Below are 25,329 nucleotides of genomic sequence, written 5' to 3'. Positions count from 1 at the left end.
TTTGTTATTTACAGCTTCAGGTGCTTTTATCTATCTTGTACCTGTCAATGTGAGTTTTATTATGTTCCGCATTTAAGCTAGGGAAAGGGTGGCTCTTATCTCCAGAGCTCCCTCTATCCCCTACTGGGAGGGGACTCGTTCTGGGCCTGACCAAAATCCCCTGAGGTTAATGGAAAGACTGATTCTGATCCGATCCTCTATGGTCTTAATCCTGCAAGGTACTCCGTTCCCCACACTCCTGGGGGCTGCTGAGCCCCTGGCAGTTCTCTCTGTCCCACAGTAGGAGGCGTTCTCTCCTAACCTTTAGCTTGTATTGCGTTAGATGGAATGGAGAGTTCTGGCTGTCACAGCCTGTATTGCTGCTGCTTTCATCTTCCTGGGTTTTGTTTTTCGGTGATGATCTGTTTAGATGATATAAAAAGATTAGAAAGCTGCACCTGCCACCCATCCCAACTTCCTAGGAAACAGGCTTGAGAAACCCCTTGTTTAATCAGTGCCAGAGCAGAGGAATTTACAGCCCACACAGCAATAAGGTCCAAAGCCACAGCCATAAAAATAAAAGCTTTTTATTTGGTTTTTACATATACTGTTACAGAAACAGCTGAGTAACATTCCCTCCCCCCGCAGCATGGGCAGCTCACACGCCTCCCCCTCCTGTAAACATCCAGGTCCAGGCTCCGCCTTCTCTGGGGGAAACCCTATCCTCCTAGTTTTAAGGTGTCACCTTTTTGTAGGTAATGTGAAGGTGCTGAGTCATTGGTTGTGTAGTGGTTGCCATGGAGACGGTCTGTTCTAGTTTCCCATCAGAATTGAGCCTAAATTTTCTGGTAATCTAAGAGGGAAATAAACACAAATAGCCCTTTTATTTTGTTCTGTTCAGCACTTTTTAAAAACAGAAGTAAACCAACAGCTGGAGTTACAATAAGTTTTGCTCTTATTTCGGTAGTGGAAAGATCCTGGTCCAGGCCTGACAAACTTGCACAGGCAAAATCTTAAGGGCTGTTTAAATTCTCCCTTCCCTATTTGCCCAGGTAGGTTGGTTTGTTACAGGAGCAGCTGGGAAAATTGGAAATAAACACATTGCGCACGCCAATAAAGCAGAGAGAAACTTTCTCCCCTAAGAGAAAACAGCTCTTTCAGAGCAATGGCTGCTATTGCACTGCACAGTTGGGCCCTACACTGAGAATACTGTACACTCATGGTGATGGCCTGAAGATAGAGTACATATTTTCCTGAAGCACAGCTGACAAAGTGTATTAAACAGAGTGGAAAATATGAAAACATGCCAGTCATCAAAAGGAAAGAAACATAATAAATACCATGTATGTCAGAGGTACACACTGTATAAAAGCGTGTACTGCTGCAGAAAAGCAGCACCATTGGGGCTTTGGACATTCTTACCTCATTTCCTGTTTCCTAATTAAAACCATAATTTCAAATTTAACATACCTTTAATAATCTCTGCCGCTGATGGAGAACAAATACTCCCATAAAGCAAAGCCAAATTCCATATATGATGATTATTAGCGGCAAAACCCAATGTACTCTATAAAAAGCTAGACCGAAATTCTGCAGCATGTTTCCTGAATTCTGTAGAGCCAGCAGTGGCAGACTGGAAATTATGAAGCATCTTAATTTAAATTAAAACATTAGGCTTTTAATTAAGACAATTAATAATACAATCAGTAGAAGAACCCCCAGCTTAGTTATTTTGACAAGATATTCACATTGGCAGCTTTCAGTATGTCAGAAAATTTGTGTTGACAATGATTACTTGCACTGAAGAAGTCATCGGGAGAAGCTGGAGGTTTGGTCAGCTGAAGGGGAAGCAGTTTAACCTAGCTCCTCAAAGGTATTTAGAATCTTAAATTAGAAGCCTAAATACTCTGAGGCTCTGGATTTTTGGGATTAAACATGTTATCTTCTGCTAAAATGATCAGCAGTGAAATAGTTAATATTGACACTTCACTCATCTCTATTGTACTGGTGTAATATGGGGTAAACCACATCAAGGCATAGAATATACATGGGGAGCTGACCCTGGTGTTGCTACACTACCACAACTATCCCTAATGTGGACGGGTTTAAACCTGAGATTTAACCCATTAAGTTGGACCCAGGCATTATACATTTCTCAGAGCTACTATTTCAGACTGTAAGAAGCCTCAAGAAGATGTATTGTATTGGTTTACATCTTCAAGGTACCATAAAGGCTTCCTTCAAGTCAGTGAGCTACACCTGCATAAAACTGGTGTAAGAGAGTGGAGAATCAGGCCCATCATTTTGAATGCTTATATCCTGGTGCGCAACTCTGCAGCAAGAGGTGGAATATATGGAGCTCCAGCTGTGGATTATATGGAGCCTTGCATAGAATGATCATATAACCACACGTATAATTTACAAGTGCACAGGACTTCCTTGAACGATCAGCGTTGCCTGAACGTATTTTGGCATAAACTCCACATGCTCATAGGTTTCGCCCTTTGATTTATTTCAGTGCAGATTTTCTGCACATCATCCAAGAGCTTTGTTTATGTTACTTGGTCCCCTTTGCTCCTTCTCATGCTGAACACTGTTCCAGAGATTAGCGGAAATGAAGTCTTGGGGACGGAGGGAACCCAGTCTGATAGCACTGTCCAGTGGTTACATTTAATGGGATTATTTAGTCAAATTTAAAAATTCATTAAAAGTGGTGCATTCAACTGAAAGGAAGAACTGAAAATGCTAAGGACAGCATTACAGTCAAAAAGTTTCCCAATGGACCCACAGTTTTGGACCATACTGTACAAAATACTTTCCAAAAGATATATATCTTAGTGAGATGCTGTTGTCATCTGTATATATTTATATCTAGGGACTCCAAGATTTAGATCAAACTTTCTGTCTTTTCAAAACAAACAGCTGAAAAAAACATTTGTCCTTCTTCTAATGGCTTTATTTACATTATCATCTCAGAGTGCTTCAACATTGCAGGCACCAAACAGAATGGGAACATTTGTTATGACAGAGGCATTGGTTGTGACTGTAGAATTAGGGCTGTGTTGAGATTTGTAGTTAAAACAGAATTTAATCCTGCTATTTCTCTCTTTAAGGACTTAACAATGTCTCCCTATTTAATACAATCACTTGGCTGAGGACAATGGAATTTTCCATAATTTTTAGAGTCAAATATTTAGTCACTTTTGCAGAAGAAACATTTTTAAAATGATGGCTTTTGTAAATTTGACATTTGGCTCTGACGATCTCACCATTTTTTATCTCCATCTAGCTAAAGAAGCACAGTCTCCCTGAAGCACCAAACTGCACCCACATGCACACACTTTCAGAATATCTCGGACATACGCCACTTTTCAAAATGCACTCTTTAATACATAGAATCATAGGGCTGGTACGAACCTCGAGAGGTCTTCTAGTCCAGTCCCGTGCACTCAAGGCAGAACTAAGTATTAGCCAGACGATCCCTGACAGCTGTTTGTGTAACTTGCTCTTAAAAATCTCTGATTGATGGAGATTCCACAACCTTTCTTAGCAATTTATTCCATAGCTTAACTACCCTGACAATTAGAAAGTTTTTCCTAATGTCCAACCTAAACCATCTTTGCTGCAATTTAAGCCATTGCTTCTTGTCTTATCCTCAGAAGTTAATGAGAACAATTTTTCTCCCTCCTCCTTGAAACATCCTTTTATGTACTTGAAAACTGTTATCATGTCCCCCCTTAGTCTTCTTTTCTCCAGACTAAACAAACCCAATTTTTTCAATCTTCCTTCATAAGTGATATTTTCTAGACCTTTAATCATTTTTGTTGCTCTTCTCTGGACTTTCTCCAATTTGTGCACATCATTCCTGAAGTGTGGGGCCCAGAACTGGACACAATACTCCAATTGAGGCCTAATCAGTGTGGAGTAGAGTGGTAGAATTACTTCTTGTGTCTTGCTTACCACACTCCTGCTAATACATCCCAGAATGATGTTTGCTTTTTTTGCAGCAGTGTTGGTTGACTCATATTTAGATGTTGGCAGTATGGTTGACTCATATTTAGACTGCGATCCATTATGACCCCCAGATCCCTTTCTGCAGCGCTCTTTCTGAAGGAGTCATTTTCCATTTTGTACGTGTGCACCTGATTGTTCCTTCCTAAGTGGAATACTTTGCATTTCTCCTTATTGAATTTCATCCTATTTACTTGAGATCATTTCTCTATTTTGTCCGGATCATTTTGAATTTTAATCCTATCCTCCGAAGCACTTGCTAACCCTCCCAGCTTGGTATTGTCCGCAAACTTTATAAGTGTATTTTCTATGCCATTATCTAAATCATAGATGAAGATGCTGAACAGAACTGGACCCAGAACTGATTCCTGCAGGACCCCACTCAATATGCCCTTCCAGCATGACTGGGAACCACTGATAACTACTCTCTGTGAATGGTTTTCCAACCAGTTATGCACCCATCTTATAGTAGCTCTGTCTAGGTTGTATTTCCCTAGTTTGTTTATGAGAAGGTCACGTGAGACAGTATCAAAAACCTTACCAAGTCAAGATATACCACATCTACTGCTTCCCCCCATCCACAAGGCTTGTTACCCTGTCAAAGAAAGCTGTCAGGTTTGTTTGATATGATTTGTTCTTGACAAATCCATGCTGACTGGTACATTAATTTTTAATTTGTTCTTTCCCTATTTTAGCTTCTGATCGTACCTCATTTTCACTGGCATTCATTAAATTACATTTCTAATTGCTACTCAACTTTTTGGTGAAAACTGAAACTAAAAAGTCCTTTAGCACTTCTGCCATTTCCACATTTTCCATCATTGTTTTCCCCCCCCTCATTGAGTAATGGGCCTACTCTGTTCTTGGTCTTCCTCTTGCTTCTAAAATATTTATAGAAAGTTTTCTTGTTACTCTTTATGTCTCTAGCTAGTTTAATCTCATTTTGTGCCTTCGCCTTTCTACATACTTGTCCCTACATACTTGTGTTATTTGTTTATAAACAAACAGTTATTGCCCTAATTTAAAATAAACTTACTTATCTCTAACAAGAAAAGTACAGATCCATCAGAGAATGGAGGCAGCCAATACCAGAGGGGGCAGCTGACTCTATAGCAAAGCTATATGTTCCATGTTTCTGACAATGTGGGCTATAATTCCCTACTGTCCTGTCCTAGTCCCTAAGATTAGCAGGGGGCCTAGAGAAGGTGGATTTGAAGGGGGGTAAGATTGACAGTGTAAAATTATACATGGTCTCACAGACACAGAGCTTTTCATTGTGCTCCAAGGCAGCTGCTCCCTTCAATAGAATCCTGGCAGACCTGGTAGCTGACCTTTGTGACTTTGTCCTGACCCACAACTACTTCAGATTTGGAGCCAATCTATACCTTCAAGTCAGTGGCACAACCATGGGCACCCATATGGCCCCACAGTATGCCAATATTTTTATGGCTGACCTAGAACAACGCTTCCTCAACACTCGTCCCCAAGCACCTCTCCTTTACCTACGCTACATTGATGACATTTTCATCATCTGGACCCAAGGAAAAGCCCCTCGAAGAATTCCACCAGAATTTCAATAATTTCCACCCCACTATCAATCTCAGCCTGGAGCAGTCCACTCAAGAAATCCACTTCCTGGACACTACAATACAAATAAAGGATGGTCACATTAATACCACCCTATACCGAAAACCAACTGACCACAATACATATCTTTATGCTTCCAGCTTCCACCCTGGACACATTACACGATCCATTGTCTACAGCCAAGCCTTAAGATACAACCAGATTTGCTCCGATCCCTCAGACAGAAACAAACACCTACAGGATCTCCATAAAACATTCTTAAAACTACAATACCCACCTGGAGAGGTGAAGAAACAAATTGTCAGAGCCAGATGGGTACCCAGAAGTCACCTACTATAGGACAGACCGACAAAGAAAACAACAGAACACCACTGGCCCCCAGCTACAGTTCCCAGTTAAAATCTCTCCAACACATCATTAAGGATCTACAACCTATCCTAGAAGATGATCCCTCACTCACTCAAGCTGTGGGAGGCATCCTTGCTTACAGACAGCCCCCCAACCTGAAGCAAATACTCACCAGCAACTGTACACCCTACAAGAAGACCAACCCAGGTACCTACCCCTGCAACAAACCCCATTGCCAGCTCTGCCCACACATCGACTCTAGTGACACCATCACTGGTCCTAACCACATCAGCCACACCATAAGGGACTTATTCACCTGCACATCTACTAATGTAATATATGCAATCATGTGCCAGCAATGCCCCTCTGCCATGTACTTTGGCCAAACCGGACTGTCACTATGCAAAAGAATAAATGGACACAAATCAGACATAAAAAATAATAACATCCATAAACCAGTCGGAGAACACTTCAATCTCCCAGGACACTCTGTCACTGACTTGAAAGTTGCCATACTTCTACAAAAGAACATCAAAAACAGACTTCAAAGAGAAACAGCTGAGCTAGAAATCATCTGCAAACTTGACACAATCAAACTGGGTCTGAATCAGGACTTGGAATGGTTATCTCATTACAAGAAGTAATTGTCACTGTTCACACATTCTCACCTCCTAATCAATCGTTGTGAATAGGCCTCAACTACTCTAAGTCAATGGACTTCGCTTTTGTCTACCTTCCCCATTGATGTTACTTACCCTTGGATATGTATATATATACCTCCTATGTGATTTCTATTCCTTATATCTGACGAAGTGAGTTACAGCCCACGAAAGCTTATGCCTGCAGAAATTAAATTTGTTAGTCTTTAAAGTTCTACAGGACTCTCGTTGTTTTTGCTGTATACAGACTAACACAGCTACCCCTCTGGAACTTTTCACTAAAGAAGTCTGTTGATCTGGGAGTGAACCAATGAGGTTTAAGAAGTGGTAGGGATAATGTGTGTGGGGTAACATACAACATGCATGTTATCAAAGGGATCAGGGGAGCCGTGTTAGGCTGTAGGGCTTGTTGCTGCCCACAAGATAGACTGAGGTTATGGCCAGGGAGAAGAAAGGAAGAATGAGGCCTTCACAAAAACATTTTTGTAAAGTTAAGATTGCTCAAATGCATTTCCCATCAACACACTCATTAAACATCAAGAAATCCATAGACCTAATGTTCCTACCCACAACCTGCATCTCTCAGCACACACCTCCACATGCACATGCACATACACACACGTAACACCCAAACAGCACAGCAACACAACAAACCCACTTTCAGTTCCCTCAGCGAACCAATCAGAAAGCACCCCTCCAGTTCCTGACAATCACTCACAATCTGAACTCTGACATCCTCCTCTTTTCCTCTGGAGATAATGCACCATTACATGTATGTCTATAATGTATTGTAATTGGTCTAGGCTGGGGTTTCGCTTGTGTATTTCAGTGCGGTTGTGCAGAAATGGATGTGTGCACTGTAAGTGGTTCTATGGTAGGCTGGAAATGTATCTGTTATGGAGCTGTGGAGTGTATTTGGGCATTTTGAAGTCTAGATGGGATGGCATACAGATTGAGGTTGGATTTGAATGCTGATTTAAGTGGTGATTTCCTTGATTTTTATTGCCTGAGCAACCTTATCAACACAACTGCATTTCCTAACTGTAAACGAATGCCATTTTGGTGAGGAGATTATATAACACACGTTTTACAGGCAGGCATCACGTTGCTTTACAATTAGTAATGGTCTGTACTTTGCATTGAAAACCCTCAATGCACTTTAATAAGATCAGGAAGTGTTATCTCCAATTTATGGAAGCTTAAGTACAGAAAGGCTTACTGACTTGCCAAGTTCATAGTCAGATCAGTGGCACAGCAAGGACTAGACTGCCCCTTTTTGATGCTGGAATAGAGGTGTGTCCTGGGATGAATTCATTATGGGAAACATGAAACTGCAACTGAAAATCCTGTTCTGTTCTAATTTTAAAACTAAGTTGCTCTGGACCAGGTTAGACCTAGTGAGTACTTGGCTAGGGGACCATGTGTGATGTGCTTTTCTGTGATAGCAATGGCTGATCTAAGTGACTAGTGAGAAGTCTAGAAAAAGGAAATGGATTTACCTCAGCAAATACAAATGAACTGTACCATTTCCCGATAGCCTGACAAGGGCTTATGCCACATTTTGTCTTTCTACACACACTGTATATTGTATAATTGCACAATGAAAGATTGCAATGTAAAGAACAACATAAGGTGCGAGAACCTTAATTTAAAATGCCCTGACTTTTGTGTTTAAACCCTTAAAACTTCCTTTTACATTAACAATGTTTTTGAAAGGGATTATTTTGTTTCAGTGTTTCTGACTCATTTTAAGGTGTCAAGGAATCACCTCTATATTATGCAGAGTTGTTAATTCTGACTAATGTATTGCAGGTCTCATTATATTTGTTTTTTTTTAAAGCTCCAACTGTTGGAATCATGTTATTACCTAAAATCTCAGCTTTTTTTTTTTTTATAGTAGGTTTCGGTAACCCTCAGATTGTGGTGAGAAGCTTGAAAATGTAAACCCTAAACACTTCACAATACTTCACTAGAAGGCACATAAAAAGAATACAAAAGGTATGGTTTGTAAATCTCATGATTTTGGGGCCCTGACTCATGATTTTTGAACACTTGGAGTTGCCAATACTGATTACCCTTCAAGTTTAATGATCCACAAACCATTCTGATTCCATTATCCAAATCCTAAAATATAAGAAGAAATCCTCCAATGACAGGGGAATGAACTGAATGACCTTATTCTTTAGGTCTTTTCCAGCACTGATTTCTGTGGTTCTGCAACTGGACATTTCAAACAAGGCAGACTAATGTGTCTCTGCATTTGCAGGGAGTGCTATTTCCTGGTATTAATGCTTTGTGTGCTAGGAAGCTCTTCTCAGCAAGCTGAGTGCTCAATTATGCCTTTAAGATGCTGGCCTGTGGTGAGCCACACAGCCCACCAGGAATTCCCAGGGGCATTGCCCCTCATGGTGCACTAGTTTCCTGGAGTTGCCAGGAATGCAGTCATTGCTCTCTCCTCTGTCATGGTCCTTTATGGATGGCTGGAGCTGTGGCTGGCTCTTGTGTGAGAGGCACATGAAGGGAAACTCTCTGGGCCCTCCCCCCTCAGCACAGGGGCCAGCTGCTATCTGGCTCCAAGGCATTATCTGGCAGGAAAGGCTAATTTCAGGAGAGTTGAAATTAGTTTTAAAAGCTTAGGGGAGACGTAAAATCTTGTCTGCACAGAGGAATGGAATTCCAAACTTCAGACTACAGAGGTCTGTCTGGCTTTGTTCTCCCTCAGGCGAGATCAAAGGATTAGACCATGCACACAGGGAGTAAAGCTGGCCAAAGCAAAACAAAAAGTTACTGCCAATCTTGTACTGCACTGGCAGAAAATTAAAAGGCACTATGCTTTTCGTATGAGTAAGCGTTCCGATAAATTTCACAGCAACCAGGAGGGAGAATAATTCCAGTAGAACGAGATGGGCTCCTAGAGTTCACCAGGTGCAGACGGGTTTATACTTAGTGTGGCTCAGCCGGACCTCCACTGCCGTTACCAATGCAACTGTGGCTACACTGGTAGTTATACTCGCACCAGTTCTTCTGTGTACATGAGCAGGAGAATCACACTCCTAGCTTGGAGTGCAGCCATAGCCATAGTTAGTCGTTTGTCTCAGAATTACACAGTCCAAGGTAATCTTTGTTACCATCATTAACAAATCAATTATTTTCCCTTCTTTGAATTTACTCTTCAGGCTTTCTCTGTGCAGCTTTCATCGCTTGTCACTCGTGTTAGCCTCTGTTCCAAAAGGGAGGTAGCTAGCAAAATGCAAATCTTTTCCTTCTGGGCAGAGTGTGTGTGTATGATTTTATATACATATATGGAGGGAAGTTGCTTATATATCTGAGGATCTCTTATTTCCCCAAGTTTAAGATCTCCCAACTTTAAAACCCCACAACCACCTATACTCGTTTTAGCTAATGAGGACTGGATAGGACTATTATTGTAGGCAGTCAATGGTATCCCCAAAATTAGAGGGAGATGTCACTGTTCTGCAATACAAGGCACTGACTCCTTAAAAATCAGAAATTGTTGCCTCAAAAGCAGTTCCAGCCATTGCTGACCCAGGGGCAAAAAACCAGAAGCAACCACAAATGGACCCTGAATCTGTCCTACCTACATATGCCTTTTCGTCCTTCCACACAGCAGTTCTACTAATTCCCATTTCCCCATCTCTCCCTTGTGCTTACCCTATATAGAAAATTGTCTTTTCTGCACAGCTGCCCTGTGGTGACTGCTTCCTCCCTCCTTCCTCAAATGTTTTCAGGCAGAAACGACACAGATCCCGCAAGAAGATGGGACATATTACAAGGACACAGCTCCTTTAAATCTGTAAGAAGCTGCTTTTCCTCTCTGTGATTACAATGAAAAATGCTAGATCTTTTGTCTTTCTGTTACTAATGGAATGTGTTTGCTCTGCCGAGATCATCTAACTCCAAAGGGAACAAAGGATTCTCTGACTGAGAAACAATTACTTTGAACGTGGTCAATTCTGCCACTGCCCCAACCTAAGCTAAAAGGAATCCTGGATCTAAGTCATATTTTATGTATAACTGACCTGCTGATGCGACCCTTGAAGAATGGACTCGGCTAACAGGGGAAAAGAGCAGGAGAAGTGAGTCCAGGAGAAAGGGCTGCTTAAAAATGAAAACATTTCTCCTAGTTTTTCTCAGCTGCTTGTCTGGTCTCATGGTAACTACAGAGAGCGAATGACTCTGAAATCTAGTGTGTAAGGAAGGTTTTATAAAATAATTTTGGTTAGAAAGGAGTGTATTAAGCTGTCATGGGATAAGAGGGAAGGACCTCTCCTGGATCAGTAACTTGTTAAAAGATAGGAAACAAAGGGTAGGAATAAATGGTAAGTTTTCAGAATAGAGAGAGGTAAATGCTGTTTACCAGGGGTCTGTATTGGGACCAGCGCTGTTCAACATATCCATAAATGATCTGGAAAAAGGGGTAAACAGTGAGGTGGCAAAATTTGCAGATGATACAAAACTAAATCCAAAGCAGACTGTGAAGAGTTACAAAAGGATCTTACAAAACTAGGTGACTGGGCAACAAAATGGCAGATGAAATTCAATGTTGATAAATGCATAGTACTATCCATTGGAAAACATAATCCCAACTATATGTATACAACGAGGTCTAAATTAGCTGTTGCCACTCAAGAAAGATCTTGGAGTCATTGTGGCTAGTTCTCTGAAAACATTCACTCAATGTGCAGCGGCAGTCAAAAAAGCTAACAGAATGTTGGGAATCATTAGGAAAGGGATAGTAAATAAGACAGAAAATATCATATTGCCTCTTTATAAATCCATGGTATGCCCACATCTTGAACACTGCCTGAAGATCTGGTCGCCCCATCTCAAAAAAGATATATTGGAATTGGAAAAGCTACACAAAAAAGAGGCAACAAAAATGATTAGGGTATGGAAAGCTTCCATATGAGGAGAGACTGGGACTTTTTAGCTTGGAAAAGAGATGACTAAGCGGGAATATGATAGAGATCTATATAATTATGAATGGTGTGGAGAAAGTGAATAAGGAAGTATTATTTACCCCTTCATATAACACACGAACCAGAGTCATCCAATGCAATTAATAAGCAGCAGTTTTAAAACAAACATAAGGAAGTATTTCTTCACACACGCACAGTCAACCTGTGGAACGCCTTGCCAGAGGATGTTGTAAAGGCCAAGATTACAAAGGGGGTTTAAAAAAGAACTAGATAAGTTAATGGAGAATAGGTCCATCAATGGCTATTAGCCAGATGGGCAGGAATTGCTGTTTTCCAGAAGCTGGGAGTGGGCGACAGGATGGATCGCTTGATGGATCTGTTCTGTTCATTCCCTCTGAAGCACCTGGCATTGGCCACTGTTAGAAGAAAGGTACTGGGCTAGATGGACCACTAATCTGACCCAGTATGGCCATTCTTATGTTCTCATATTCTTAAGAAGGTTTCTCTCCTTTTCATGATCACAACTGAACGGGTGGGCCACCTGGCTGGTTTTGTGACTGAGTCAGACTTGCTTTAGTTTGACATTAAAACCAGTTAAAGCAAAGCTGAAGTCATCCTTTTAAAACTATCATTAATATGTATGCAAATAAAAATGAAAGGTTCTCTATGGGTGGATTTAATGCTTTTAGAAAGAGCTGTAGGACACAGCCTAAGAAAACACACCCAAGATTTCCGGAAAAAACACTAGTCCATTCATATAGCAGACATTTAAATAACTATTCCCCTGGCCAGCAAACATCTTGTAACAGGCTGCTGTTTTATGGACTGAAAATAGGATACCCTCCCATGGGTCCTAAATCCTCAAAATGAGTCTGGTTGACTGTGCTCTAGCTTGGACCCCGCCAAGTCACAGAAGGATGAGAGAAGATGCCACGACTGCTGAGGCTTAAAACTGGCAGGTGAAATGGAGGAAAACTCACTCCCTATCCCTGGTGTGATTGAGTATTCATCACACTGGGAGGGTCTTTATTATATCTCAGCAAAAGCACTGTAAGGGAGGGGTTTCATCCTATTAAAAAATGAGTCTGTTTATAAACAAGTACATCCAGTAAAACCCATAGTATGTTCTTACTATGTTTATTAGATTGTAGGCTCTTTCGGGCAGGGACTGGCTGTCTTTTTGGTCTGGGTTTATACAGTGCCTAGTGCAATGTGGTTCTGGTCCACGACCAGGGTCCTAGATGCTACTAGAGTACAAATAATGGATAATAGCAGCTGAATATGGGAAAAAGGAAACAGAGTGAATACTTTGTTACTCCTTTCAACTGTAGGCTTTTTTCTTAAACTTAGTTTGATTCAAAAGGTGATGTGGGTCCGTTATGGATACAAAGAGCCATCACATATCAGGGAAACAAGGGGAGCTCACTGCTTCTCAAAAATGAGCGAGCAAACATGGAGTAAAGGGAAATGAGCATAGAGAGGAGGAAGTATGCATGGTGGGATGTATCTTTTGGAGCAGCCAGGTCAAGATTTTGTGCGTATGTTTTAATTAACAGCCTTAAAAAAGTAAAAATACTTAGAAATCAATCTCTTCTCCAGGCAGGAGAAGAAGGAAAGGAGAATATAAACAACGGGTTTTTCTTTCAGCTTTAGCCCTACCTCTCGTGACTCAGTTCAGGAATCACTTTAAAATCTCAGCTGTTGAAAATGTGTTTAGCTTTTAAAAAACCTGTAAATATCATTCCTGTCTCACATTTGGTGTGACTCCCAGATATAAAATGTTCTTTGGTGGCCCAGAGAGATTATTGACTTGCTGATGCCCTATGGAAAGTTTGACAGTTATTCTCATTTGACATAATTCCATTGATGGTTCATGCAAATGAGAAATACAAATTGCAAAGAACCAATCTTTGCTATTTTTGGCTTCTTCAGCTGCCTATTTCCCACTTGATGTCACAATGCAATCATTTGTGACCTCGCAATTAGCTACTGTCAAAAGGGTTTTGATGTCAAAGTATACAGATTTCAGATAAGAAATAGTTGCAGCAGTAGGTGAACTAAGATCCTACAGAAGGTTCTACTAATCAACAACAGCAGAAAAAAAATGATGTATCTGCAGCACTGTTATTAAACAGAACATGTTTTAGGAGTGAGAACAGTACAACCTTTAGAACTGTGGAGTCATTGAAGTGCTGATGATAGTCTGCTGTATGTCTCCTTTTCAACACTGTTACTACAGTGCTCATCACCCCATGAGTAACTGACCATGTTAGTGGAGATTAAAATGTTGAAGGTGATTCGCTCTACATAAGTGATGCTTCCAAGCAAGAACAAGCATTGTCAATTAGGTGAAAGCCCTCACCAAAATGGCTCACAGACTTGAGCCTATTGGACTCTCTGCAAAGATGACTGTGATAGGGCAGACAGGCCCCACACTGGCAATGAGAGGGTTAATGAGAGTCTGTAGACTCAATTGGCCCCACTCTACTACACCTACAGCAGGTGTCGGGCATGAAGAGGGGAGCTAAAAGGAGAAGACCTAAGTCAGTTTAGGGCAGACTAAAAAGGAGTATAGAGCTCTCCTCCTGATGTGAGAGAAGCTTGCTTGCTGCCCAGAGACTGGGCTAGCTTGACAGTTGAATGACCCTCCTTCTACAAGGGATAACCAGACCCTGAGGGACCAGCTGAACTACTGACCCTTTGCAAACAAGTCCTGAATAGAAGGGTACGGTTTTGCCAAAGGTTCATTGGATTCATTCAACCTGTTTTGAGCTGTGGTTTCTTTTTTGTGACTTCTTTTGGACCTTAATGTCCTGCAAGGGGTAGGACTGAGGTGTGCTTTGGCCGGAGGGCTAAAGCACAGCTACATCGAACCTTGAAAGAGACAGTGACCTACCAGCGGAGACCCATAGTTGGGTGAGTTGTGACCTGATAGGTCCTAAAGGGATGCTACAGAGACAAACCTGGTCACAATAACCCTGCAGTGCTTTCATTCTTTGTATCTTGCTAGGAAAATGCTCCTCCCTAATGCAGACCTAGTAGCAGTTATACATGCCTTAGTCAGCTTTATACTGAACTATGGGAATGAGCTTTACTTAAGACCGCTCCTGTAAGAGACACTCCAGCTGGTACAGAATTTAGCTGCCACCCTCTCGAGTGGAATAAACAGCCAAAAGAACACAATGCTCACACTTGTCTTTCCACTGGACTCCTATTTGTTTCCAAGTGCAAGTCAAAGTGTTGGTGATCATTTTAAAATTCTGAATGGTCTGGGAGCCACCTCTTGCCTTATACCCCAACATGTCAGTAACAGCCTCTCAGCTGATCTTAACTTTCAAAGCTTGGGACTGAGCTCTTGTAAACCACCTTGAAGTCTCTCTCTTAGTAAAGGGCCCTCACTTCTGGAATTCCTATCCCTGGGCACTCTGCCAGAGCCAGAGTTGTACAACTTCAAGGAATGATGTGAGATTTTATATATATATTTTATTTAGCTCTATGTCAATTTCACCCTTCTCCTGAAAATATGGCTGCTAATATTTCAGGCAGCAGCAGTGTTTCTGAGTAGTTCTACCCATTTTATTTTAAAATTTTGTAAGAGCTCTAGTGCCATGATGGTAAGAGCTCTATAAATCATTAAGAATAAAGAAATCTGATCAATAGAGGAGGTGTCAGCATCTCTTTAAGAAAATCTGCATCAGTGAGAAAATTCTTAACAGCCATAGTGGGTCAGACCAATGATCCTCTAGCCCAGTATCCTGTCTTCTGACAGTGGCTAATGCAAGATGTTTCAGAGGGATAGAACATAACAGGGCAATTATTGAGTGATTGCCTGTCATCCACTCCCAGCTTCTAGAAGTCAGAGGTCTAGGGACTCCCAAAGCATGGAGTTTTGTCCCTGACCATCTTGGCTAATAGCCACTGATGGACCTATCCACAATGAACTTATCTAATTCTTTTTTGAACCCAGTTATACTTTTGGCCTTCACAACATCCCTGGCAACAAGTTCCACAGGTTGACTGTGCATTGTGTGAAGAAATACTTCCTTATGTATATTTTAAAACTGCTGCTTATTAATTGCATTGGGAGACTCTGGTTCATGTGTTATATGAAGGGGTAAATAATACTTCCTTATTCGCTTTCTCCATACCATTCATAATTATACAGACCTCTATCATATTCCCCCTTAGTCATCCCTTTTCTAAGATGAACAGTTCGTCATTTAATCTTTCCTTATATGGAAGCTGTTCTATATCCATAATAATTTTTGTTGCCCATCTCTGTACTTTTTCAAATTCTAATCTCTCTTGAGATGTGGCAACCAAAACTGCATGCAGTATTCAAGGTGCGGGCGTACCATGGATTTATCTAGTGGCATTATGATATTTTCTGTCTTCTTATCTCTCCCTTTCCTAAAGGTTCCTAACATTCTGTTAGCATTTTTGACTTGCGCTGCACATTGAGCTGATGTTTTCAGAGAACTATCCATAATAACTACAAGATCTTTCTTGAGTGGTAACAGCTAATTTAGACCCCATCATAATATATGTATAGTTGGGATTATGTATTCCAATGGGCATTACTTTGTGTTTATAAACATTCAATTCATTTGCCATTTTCTTGTCCATTTTGTAAGATCCCTTTGTAACTTTTCGCAGTCTGCTTTGAACGTCACTATCTTGAGTAGTTTTTATTGCCTGCAAACTTTGCTGCCTCACTCTTTACCCTTTTTTCAGATCATTTATGAATTTGTTGAACAGCACTGGTCCCAGTACAAATGATTGCGGGGACCTTGCTATTTACTTCTCTCCACTGACCATTTATTTCCACCCTTTGTTTCCTATTTTTTAACCAGCTACTGATCCAGGAGAGGACCTTCTTTATTATCCCATGGCTGCTTACCTTAATACCTTGTCAAAGGCTTTCTGAAAATCCAAGTACACTAAATCCACTGCATCACTCATCCACATGTTTGTTGACCCCCCCCCGACCCCAAAGAATTCTAGTAGATTGGTGAAGCATGATTTCCCTTTACAAAAACCATGTTGACTCTTTCCCAACAATCATGTTCATCTATGTGTCAGATAATTATGTTCTCTGCTATAGTTTCAACCAACTTGCCTAACTTCAGTGCCAGGATTACAGGTCTGTAATTGCCAGGATCTCCTCTGGAGCCTTTTTTAAAAATTGGCATCACGTTAGCTATCCTCCCGTCACTTGGTACAGAGGCTGATTTAAGTGATAAGTTACATACCACAGTTAGTAGTTCTGCAGTTTCGTATTGGAATTCCATTAAAACTCTTGGGTGAATACCATCTGATCCTGGTGACTTATTACTGTTTAATTTATCAACTTGTTCCAAAACCTTCTTAACTGACACCCAATCTGATACCTCAGATTTGTCATCTAAAAAGAACAGCCCAGGTGTGGAAATCTCCATCACATCCTCTGCAGTGAAGACCAATGTACAGGATTCATTTAGCTTCTCCTCACTGGCTTTGTCTTCTTTTATTGCTCCTTTAGCACCTTGATCATCCAGTGGCCCCACTGATTGTTTGGCAGACTTCCTGCTTCTGATGTACTTAAGAAAAATTTTTGCTGTTAGTTTTTGTGTCTTTTGCTAGTTGCTCTTCATGTTCTTTTTTGGCCTGTCTAATTATACTTTTACACTTATAGTTTGAGCCTCTATTATGGTGTTTTAAAAAAGTTTCCATGCAGCTTGAAGGTATTTTACTCTTGTGACTGCTCCTTTTAACTTCCATTTAACTAGCCTAATTTTTGTGTATTTCACCTATTTGACATTAAATGCTACTGTGGTGGGTTTCTTTGGTATTTTTCCCCCTGCAAGGATGTCAAATGTAATTACAATATAGTCGCTATTACTGAGCAGTTCTGCTATATTCACCTCTTTGACCAGCTCAAGTGTGCTACTTAGGACTAAATAAAGAATTGCCTTTCCCCTTGTGGATTCCAGGACTACCTGATCCATGAAGCAGTCATTAATGGTGTCTAGAAATTTTACCTCTGCATCCCATCCTGAATAACACATTCCTAGTCAATATGGGAATAGCCGTAATCCCCCATTATTGTTGGGTTTTCTTTTTTTTGTAGCCTCTCTAATTTCCCTGGGCATTTCACAATTTTAATCACCATCCTGGTCAACTAGTTGGTAGTATATTCCTACAGCTATACTCTTATTATTCAAACATGAAATTTCTATCCATAGAGATTCTATGGTACAGTTTGATTAATTTAAGATTTTTACTATATTTGTCTCTGCTTTCTTTCATATCTAGTACCACTCCCAAAACAGCATGACTTACTTTGTCATTTCTATATATTTTGTATCCTGGTATTATTATGTCCCATTGATTATCATTGTTCCAAGTTTCTGTGACTCCTATTATTCTGTTCTCATTTGATACTACGCACTCAAGTTCACCCATCTTAGTATTTAGACTTCTTGCATTTGTATACAAGCACTTACAAAATTTGACAATATTTAGTTGTCTCCCTTCATGCTATGTATGATTGAATGGGACTCCTTCATTTGACTGTTTCTCTGCAGTTCCTACCTGTACTTATCAACTTCTATCCTTTGCTCTTTACTAGGCTATAGAGTGTCCCCTAAATAAATCCATTGCTAAGGGATGTGTCTGTCTGAACTGTGTGCTTCTCTGCACCTTTCGGCTTTCCTCCAGTCCTTAGTTTTAAAAACTCCTTTTTAATTTTTACATGATAGCCAGGGCCAGTCTTTCAGACACTGGACTCCCTTTTTGTAGGCCCAAACAATTATGGGTACTATTTTGTGCATACATATCAGACCACACACATTTAAGATGCAGACTGTCTGCACAAATTTGGGCCTGCAGTTCTTTGCAACTGCAATCTCTATTCCTGCACTAACAGGAGCTCTGTTAGTTTTGATTTGATCCTTAAAGTCCAGAATCAATAGCACTGTGTTTCTGTAGTCGGAAGAGGTCAGTGAATATTATCAATACTTAACACCTTTTTTTCCTCTAGCTACATACAATCTCAAACATTTTAGCTACCGAAGAAATTCAACTTTAATATTGGTACCTTTTTTGGGACAGTTTTTAGGTTTGCTTCTTGCTGTTACTCTGCAACGGTGACTTCACAAATAGTAGCTAGGACTCCTGCTGTGCCCTCAGTATGCCAACACTAACTCCAGCAGTGTAAGCTTCCTCACAGAAGTGTCCTATTAACTCCAGCTCGAGGGCTCTGGCAGCGAGTTCCCTCACAGCAGAGCCCAAGTCGTAGCACCATATCTTCTGCTGTCTGAACTTCCTAACACAGTAGGGCCATCTAGTATTCTGGTAGTTCTAAGTCTCTTGCAGTAGTGCCTGGTTTATGACAGATAAGATTGTGGTGGTTTGAGTTTTGTTTTCTAGTCTGTTTCTGCTCCACTATCATGTTTTAGCTACATCTTCTCTGCACTGTTATACCAGTGATCCACACCAGGTTAGCCAAGCCTGGGTATGTAGCCAAGCCTGGGTATGAGCAGCAATAAAAAAAAACTAATTCTAGGTCAACTCAGCTCTTACAATTCCATGGCAGATACACTGACTATCATGCATTTATTATGTTGGTGTCTCTTAGATTAGACCTTAAAAACAGACTGTCAGCTCTGCATGGAGATTGAAGATTTCAGGGGAGTTTTTCTCAGAATAGGGATATGTCCCAGTGCCAGAAGTTCCTCTGCCTTACTGGCTATGTATGCCACCCAAATGCCAGCCACTGAACAAAAGTCTGTGCTTCACTGGCATTGCATGTAATAAATAATTTAGCATTTCTATAGCCTCTTCTTTCCCAGTATCTCAACACACTTCACAAACATCAGCTGGATTAGGCCTTACAGCACCCTTCAGGTTAGTTTGGGCTCTTTGAAATATGTTCTCTCTTATTCCCAAACATACAGTGCCTGATTCTCATTTACACCAAGGCCCCGTTACACCACCTGAGCAATAGAAAGGTGTAAAAAGTGCCACAATGTAAATGAGAATCAGGCCCATGAAAGTATCCTGGAGAGATGTTTAGGGATAATACCCCTCCTAAAAGCAATGGGAAAAAATAAATACCCTCTGGAGACACACAGGAAATGAGAGAGGAAAGAGTGCAGTATTTCTGAGACCATTCGGAGGTTTGTGTGTGGGGTTTTTTGTTTGTTTTGGTTTTTTTAAATAAAGGGATTTTATTCAATGCATCTCCTCAACCAGCAGCGCCTGGGGCGATGCTGTGCTGGGCAGGTATTCATTATGGGGAACTGTGTGCTTGTGTCAAACGCCAGGGCACTTACCTGCTCCACATGGGGCTTCTTGGCAAAGGAGATCCTGGCTATAGAGTGAGAAGCTATAGACAGCTCCTGTCCATTCACTTCCCCTTCCTCCACCTCCACCAGACCTGGAGCAAGAAGGGTTATTATTAACATCACTCTAACTGCAGCCACATATGTCAGTCTGCATAACTATACACAGCTCTCCCTGTTGGTATCTGTAGGTGCAAACAGTCTAGTTAAAGTGGCAAACCTAGTGCTCCCGGCCTACATCACATAGTCTTCTGCCAAGACATGCCAAGCATTACTTGCATGAAAGTGCAGTTCAGTACTGAGCTAGTAGGGCACGGAAGGGAAGACTGTGAGGTAGTTTGAGATGAAAATTGAGAAGTTGATTGGATTTTAAAGTTCTTTCAGTTTTAATAATTTGATGTTTTCACCCCAGCTCTGTCCCCTTTAAACAATGAAAAAGGGATGGAGTGATGTAAAGGGCCCAAAGGCCCTGGTTCTGGTTGGGGCAGGAGTCCCCTAGCATAGGAACAGAGGAGGAAGACAGTCATGATGCTGCCCTCCAGCGCCTCCCTTCCCAAGCCCTGGCATAAGGAGGCATGCCATGAGTGGAGCAGGGGATAGGATGAGGATGTCAGGAGTGGACACACAAGAGATTCTGGGCAGTATTGGGGAGCTCACTATAACTTAGGACTGTCTAAAGTATGCTAGGGGCACCTGAGCAGCCGACTGTAGTGCAAAGGTGGCTTAAAGCCACTGTGGGCTCCGAGTTCTGAGAGGCACCCCTCCGAGGTGGACCCCTGAAGTGGTGTTAACATAGGTAAGAACTTGTTAAAAAGAAACGTGACCTGGCAATGTCTAAGAAGTCACCTGGCAATCAGCCAAATAATGGGACAGCTGTAATAGGAAAAGTTGCATCCTCAATCCAGGAAACTGTGAACTATGGTGAGCGCCTGCCCACACCCATAGTGGGATCTACAGTTTCCAGAAAACTTGTGCTTCAGATAGGGAGTGATGGGAAGGCAGAGAACTATTTTTGTGGTTCTCTTCCCACAAAGAGGAGAGATGGATACTCAAGGGAATGGCAATGTTACAGCTTACATTTAACTTTGCAGGCTACTTGCCTGCTGCTATCTTCAAGGCTCCGGACCTGTATTTGATTTTCAGTTTTGTTCGTCATCCTTTGTTTATAAAGCTGTGCTTGGAAATTGGAAGGTATTTTTGGGAGCTTCAGCTCCATCCAGCTCATTGTTCCAGTCAAAGACAGGACATCCCATACCTCTGCATAGGACTAGTATCCTGTTTAGAGTCCTCTGACACCCTTGGAGAACGCTGGGAAGCCCAGTTCTTCCCCAAAGTACTATCTGGGTCACTGGCAACTCCTCCCTCACAACAGGTTTCATGGTGCAGGAGCTCATTTGTACCAGAGGTGGAAATACTGTGTCCTGGTGCCAGATGATTGGTTAAAACAGCTGGTATAAAAACTTCACACAGATCCAATAATGTTCTTCAGCATGGATGTAGAAGGCTTTTTTTCCCTTCTCCCACGGAACCCAAATTTAAAATAATAGTACAAACTGGTAGACTATCAGGCCTGTACCTGTGTTCTGTGCACTGATGAAGGCCACTTTGTTAGTGTCAGGTTTGAGGCGGATGAATCCACATTCTCTGTGCATTGGCTTCCTGGTGTCTGGATGGAAAGCATTAAACCTGTTGGGAAATCAGGATGCTAAAACTACCATATTTCTGCTATGGAAGAGTAGCAAAAATGCAAGGTGTTCAGCCCAGTCTCATCACTGAGAGAATGATACTTTATTCCACGGTACTGCCACCAGCATTACGTACATTAAGAGTAGAGGAATAGAAAAAACATCCCCACACTATGCATAGATGCACCAGTACTCAACATAGCAGTAAAGCAGCATTTCAGCACTGAAAGACCTAAATCTGTATAAGATATAACATGTTACGCCTAGCTAACACTTACAGATATACTTTGTTTTTTATGCTCATGTTTGGAATCTTCCACAGCTCATCTGTCTCAATACAAGGAATGGCTGGCTGAGAGGGAACCATAGGAATTTTGCCTTTTCATTGATTTGGGGCCACCATTTGCCTTATATACTCCTACTTGCTCTGTTAAATATCTGATCTTATACCATCTATCTTCCAGTCTGCAAGGTTGGCTGCCTGGCTGCCTCCTCCATATATCAGTCTCCAAGAGGCATTAAGAGAGCAGCTCTCCACAAAGCACAAATACACCAACTTGGAGACATGTAGTCTCCATAGGCCCCTGGAGTTATGTATTCTGGTCAGTCCTTCTTTGTGTAACAATAAATTGCCTTAGTGCAGCTGCATTCCTGTGTCTACATGTACTTTTTAATATTAATTAAATGTCAGACTAGCATACTTTTACCTCTTCTTTCTTCTTTCCCATGTCACTGGATGGCATTTCCAACCCCTCACTTGTATAAATGAAAGGGGAGGGGAAGCTTCCTCTGAGCTCTTGCTAATTCTGCTCCAGTAGTTCCCTAATCTGGCAGTGATCTATAGACACACCTCAGTAGTACTCCTCCCCCATAAATCTGACATGAACACTTACCAGAACCCTATGGAATCCCTGCACTGGGTCAGAGAAACCTAACTCCCTCTCAAAACTAGACTAATCTGGGGCTTGCAGAGTGCTCCATTTCATCAGCTGAAGTCCAAACTTTAACAGCATAAGCACAAAACATACCTCCGAACTTTCAGCATAGTTACACCCTAGGGACTGCCACAAGGTAGACTAGAAACAATTACTAATCACAAAAACACTCTACACTAAATATTCAAAACACATTTCATGTGTGTAATAAGGTATAATAAGCATGCAAGAATGTTTCATAATAGACATACAGCATGGGGTGCCCAAGAAACAGACTATCAGCATATTTTACACATGATCTAAGTACTTTTAGTGTAATTAAAAATAAGGATTTGTGCGCATAGCTAGGCATACAATCAAGGAAAGATTTATGTGTTTGCAGTTGCACTCTGATGAACAATCTCCTTTATTTATGAACATGTTATCTCTCTTGTTTGGCCTTATCTAGACACAAACGTACTGCTTTAACTATGACAGTATAGTGAAAGAAGTATAACCCTCCCTAGTGGGAGTGCAGTTATACTGGTATGAATGTGCTTATACCAATATAGCTTATTCCTGTATGGGAAGGGGAAGAAAGCTATGCAGGTATGACACCAGTACAACTGCATTCATACTAGGGGGTTGTACCAGTATAATCATATCAGTTAAAAATACCCTTGCCCAACCAACATATTATACTAGTACAAAAACTGCATATAGTCTAGGCCAGTGTTTCTCAATTATATTTCCCCTCCGGAACCCTTGCCCAGCCATGCCAGACCCTCCGCCGAAAAGTCCAAGAAATCTACCCCTTTTCGGCAGCACGGTGTAGGCGGCTTTCGGCGACAAGCTATCTAAGCCGTTTTCGGTGGCCCCATCAGCTGTTCGGTGGCGCGATAGCAGCTGATCGGCAGCCCCATCAGCTGTTCGGCGGCGCGATAGCAGCTGATCGGCGGCTCGCTGACAGCTGTTTGGCGGCATGCGATTTATGTTTATTTCGGCGGCGCAGTTCTGCTTTTTCACGGAACCCTTCAACTGGGGTTCCGCGGAACACTATTTGAGAAACACTGGTCTAGGCACATGTGTGTCTTCTGCACTATGTTAACAGCTTGTAATTATTCCTTTCTCCTGCAATCAAAGTAATGACCTTTGTAATCCACCCCCAAAACTGAGTAGCAGACAAAACGCTATTTTTACTAACATGAATACTAAAATGTTAGCTAAAATATCTATCTTCCTCCAAATCTTCTCTCTATTTCTATTTCTTCTTCAGCCTACATGTCCAAAATGACTGAATAATTAGCTCTTTACCCTATATGCCCTATTAAACACTTCATTTAATCACTCTCCTTTTTTTCATTACCTACTATAACAGATTGCCAGGATTTAAATGGACAGATCTAGCCCCCTCTTCATAGCTGCTTGTGTGAGCACACAGGGACTGTTTGTTTAAATCTATAGCAGAAAGAGTCTGGGTCTCTAGGCACAAGCTCTACAGTGAAGCAGAGTGAGAAGCTTTAGGGATAATCCTATTAGAGTGCCTAGTTCAGCATTAAAAATATTGTCTTCTCATGCCTTAGATCAATGTAAATTTGTGTGTGTGTGTGGGTGTACAGACAGACAGACACACACCAGATTTAAGTGTCTAGAAAGTTAAAAACCCACTGATATTCAAAATATAATTATTCTTTGGACCACTTTGAAATAAATCTCTCTCATGGACCCACTCTATCTCCCAACGTCCGAAGTCCTCTGCTGCTTGGCTCACAAAACTTTGCATTTTGTGGACCACATGGATGTGCTCTATTAACCACTTGTGGCCTTTGGACAACCAGTCACTAGCATATGCACACTTAAAATTATCGAGTCACGCTCCCAGGCTTGCCCACTTATTTCTGCACTCCTGTTTAGGTGTGCAGTGATTTGTGAACGTTTAAGTGAACAGAAATGCAGCTGAATGTTTAATCAAGAACAGCAGTTGCCAGATGTGTGTGTCACCTAAGCACATGTTGCTACGGACCTGTGACTGCTCAGCACCTCTGAAAAATCAGACCACCCAGTCAGATCCCATCCCGCCTTCTCATCTGATGGGTGAGTAAGTTCTATTATACCACTTTTTTTTTATGCGCAGCCAGTAAATCTGTTGGGGTTTATGCATATTCAATCCAACTGCTATTCCCATGACAAACTGAATTTTAGACTTACGAAAAGTTCAGCATGGGCTGCCCCACGTGAGAGATGTGCACCTCTTCCAGGTACTGAAAGGGCTTCATCGTAGGGAAGTCACCATCTCCCGGTGGGTCGGACAGCCAGGTGCCCAGCATCCAGGATAGAGGCTCAATCACAGGGTTTAGCTGGGGGGTCTCTGTTGAGAAGGAGGAAAAATCAGGAACTTTTGACTCAGAGATCTGCTTACGAGTTCTCTGTCAATTGTGTCAAGTAGGGTACAGTTGTTTTGGAAATGCATCTTGCAGGTGTCAGGATATGTCATCATTGCTCTTTGGTAAATTAGTGGCATGTTCAAATGGAGATGGGAACAAAGGACGACAGTTGTGGAGAACAAGTCTGACTTAAAATCTGCCTCTTGATCTAGCAGTTAATACAACATGTGACTACACGGCCAACCTCAGGCTCCCCACCTCCACGCTGATAAAGAATAGGTGTACGCTTAAGGAAAAATTATGAAACTTCAGGGCCCAAAGTTAAGCACCATAAACATATTTAGATACCTTCACTACATGGCCTCATTTTCAGAAGTGCTGAGTATCTGCAGCTCCTTCTGGCTTCAGTAGGAGATGTGATTGTTCAGCATTTCAGAAAACAATCAGATCGACATTTGGTGCTCAGCTTCAGTCATCCAGTTTCAGAAGTTTGGTATT

General features: G+C 41.5%; 1 protein-coding gene across 3 annotated transcripts in view; it reads right to left on the bottom strand.

Moving 5' to 3' along the window:
• Positions 1 to 556: 556 nt before the first annotated feature.
• The window catches only part of THAP4 (THAP domain containing 4), a 41,691-nt gene continuing 16,918 nt past the window's right edge, over positions 557 to 25,329 (bottom strand). For 2 of the 3 annotated variants that reach the window (XM_067538984.1, XM_067538986.1), the window contains 4 exons: positions 24,656 to 24,815; positions 21,425 to 21,534; positions 19,840 to 19,943; positions 557 to 832 (listed from right to left, as the gene is read on the bottom strand). In XM_067538984.1, the coding sequence (XP_067395085.1) occupies positions 713 to 832; positions 19,840 to 19,943; positions 21,425 to 21,534; positions 24,656 to 24,815 (494 nt within the window). In that variant the 3' untranslated portion in view covers positions 557 to 712. Of the gene's footprint in view, positions 833 to 18,405; positions 18,887 to 19,839; positions 19,944 to 21,424; positions 21,535 to 24,655; positions 24,816 to 25,329 lie in introns of those variants that run through there. The other variant, XM_067538985.1, reaches the window with a different exon arrangement.

The sequence above is a fragment of the Emydura macquarii genome, unplaced genomic scaffold, assembly GCF_026122565.2.
Source record: "Emydura macquarii macquarii isolate MOO-44397 ecotype Brisbane River unplaced genomic scaffold, CSIRO-AGI_Emac_v2 contig_499, whole genome shotgun sequence".
Lineage (NCBI taxonomy): Eukaryota > Metazoa > Chordata > Testudines > Chelidae > Emydura > Emydura macquarii.
This window is presented reverse-complemented; position numbering and strand designations above follow the sequence as displayed.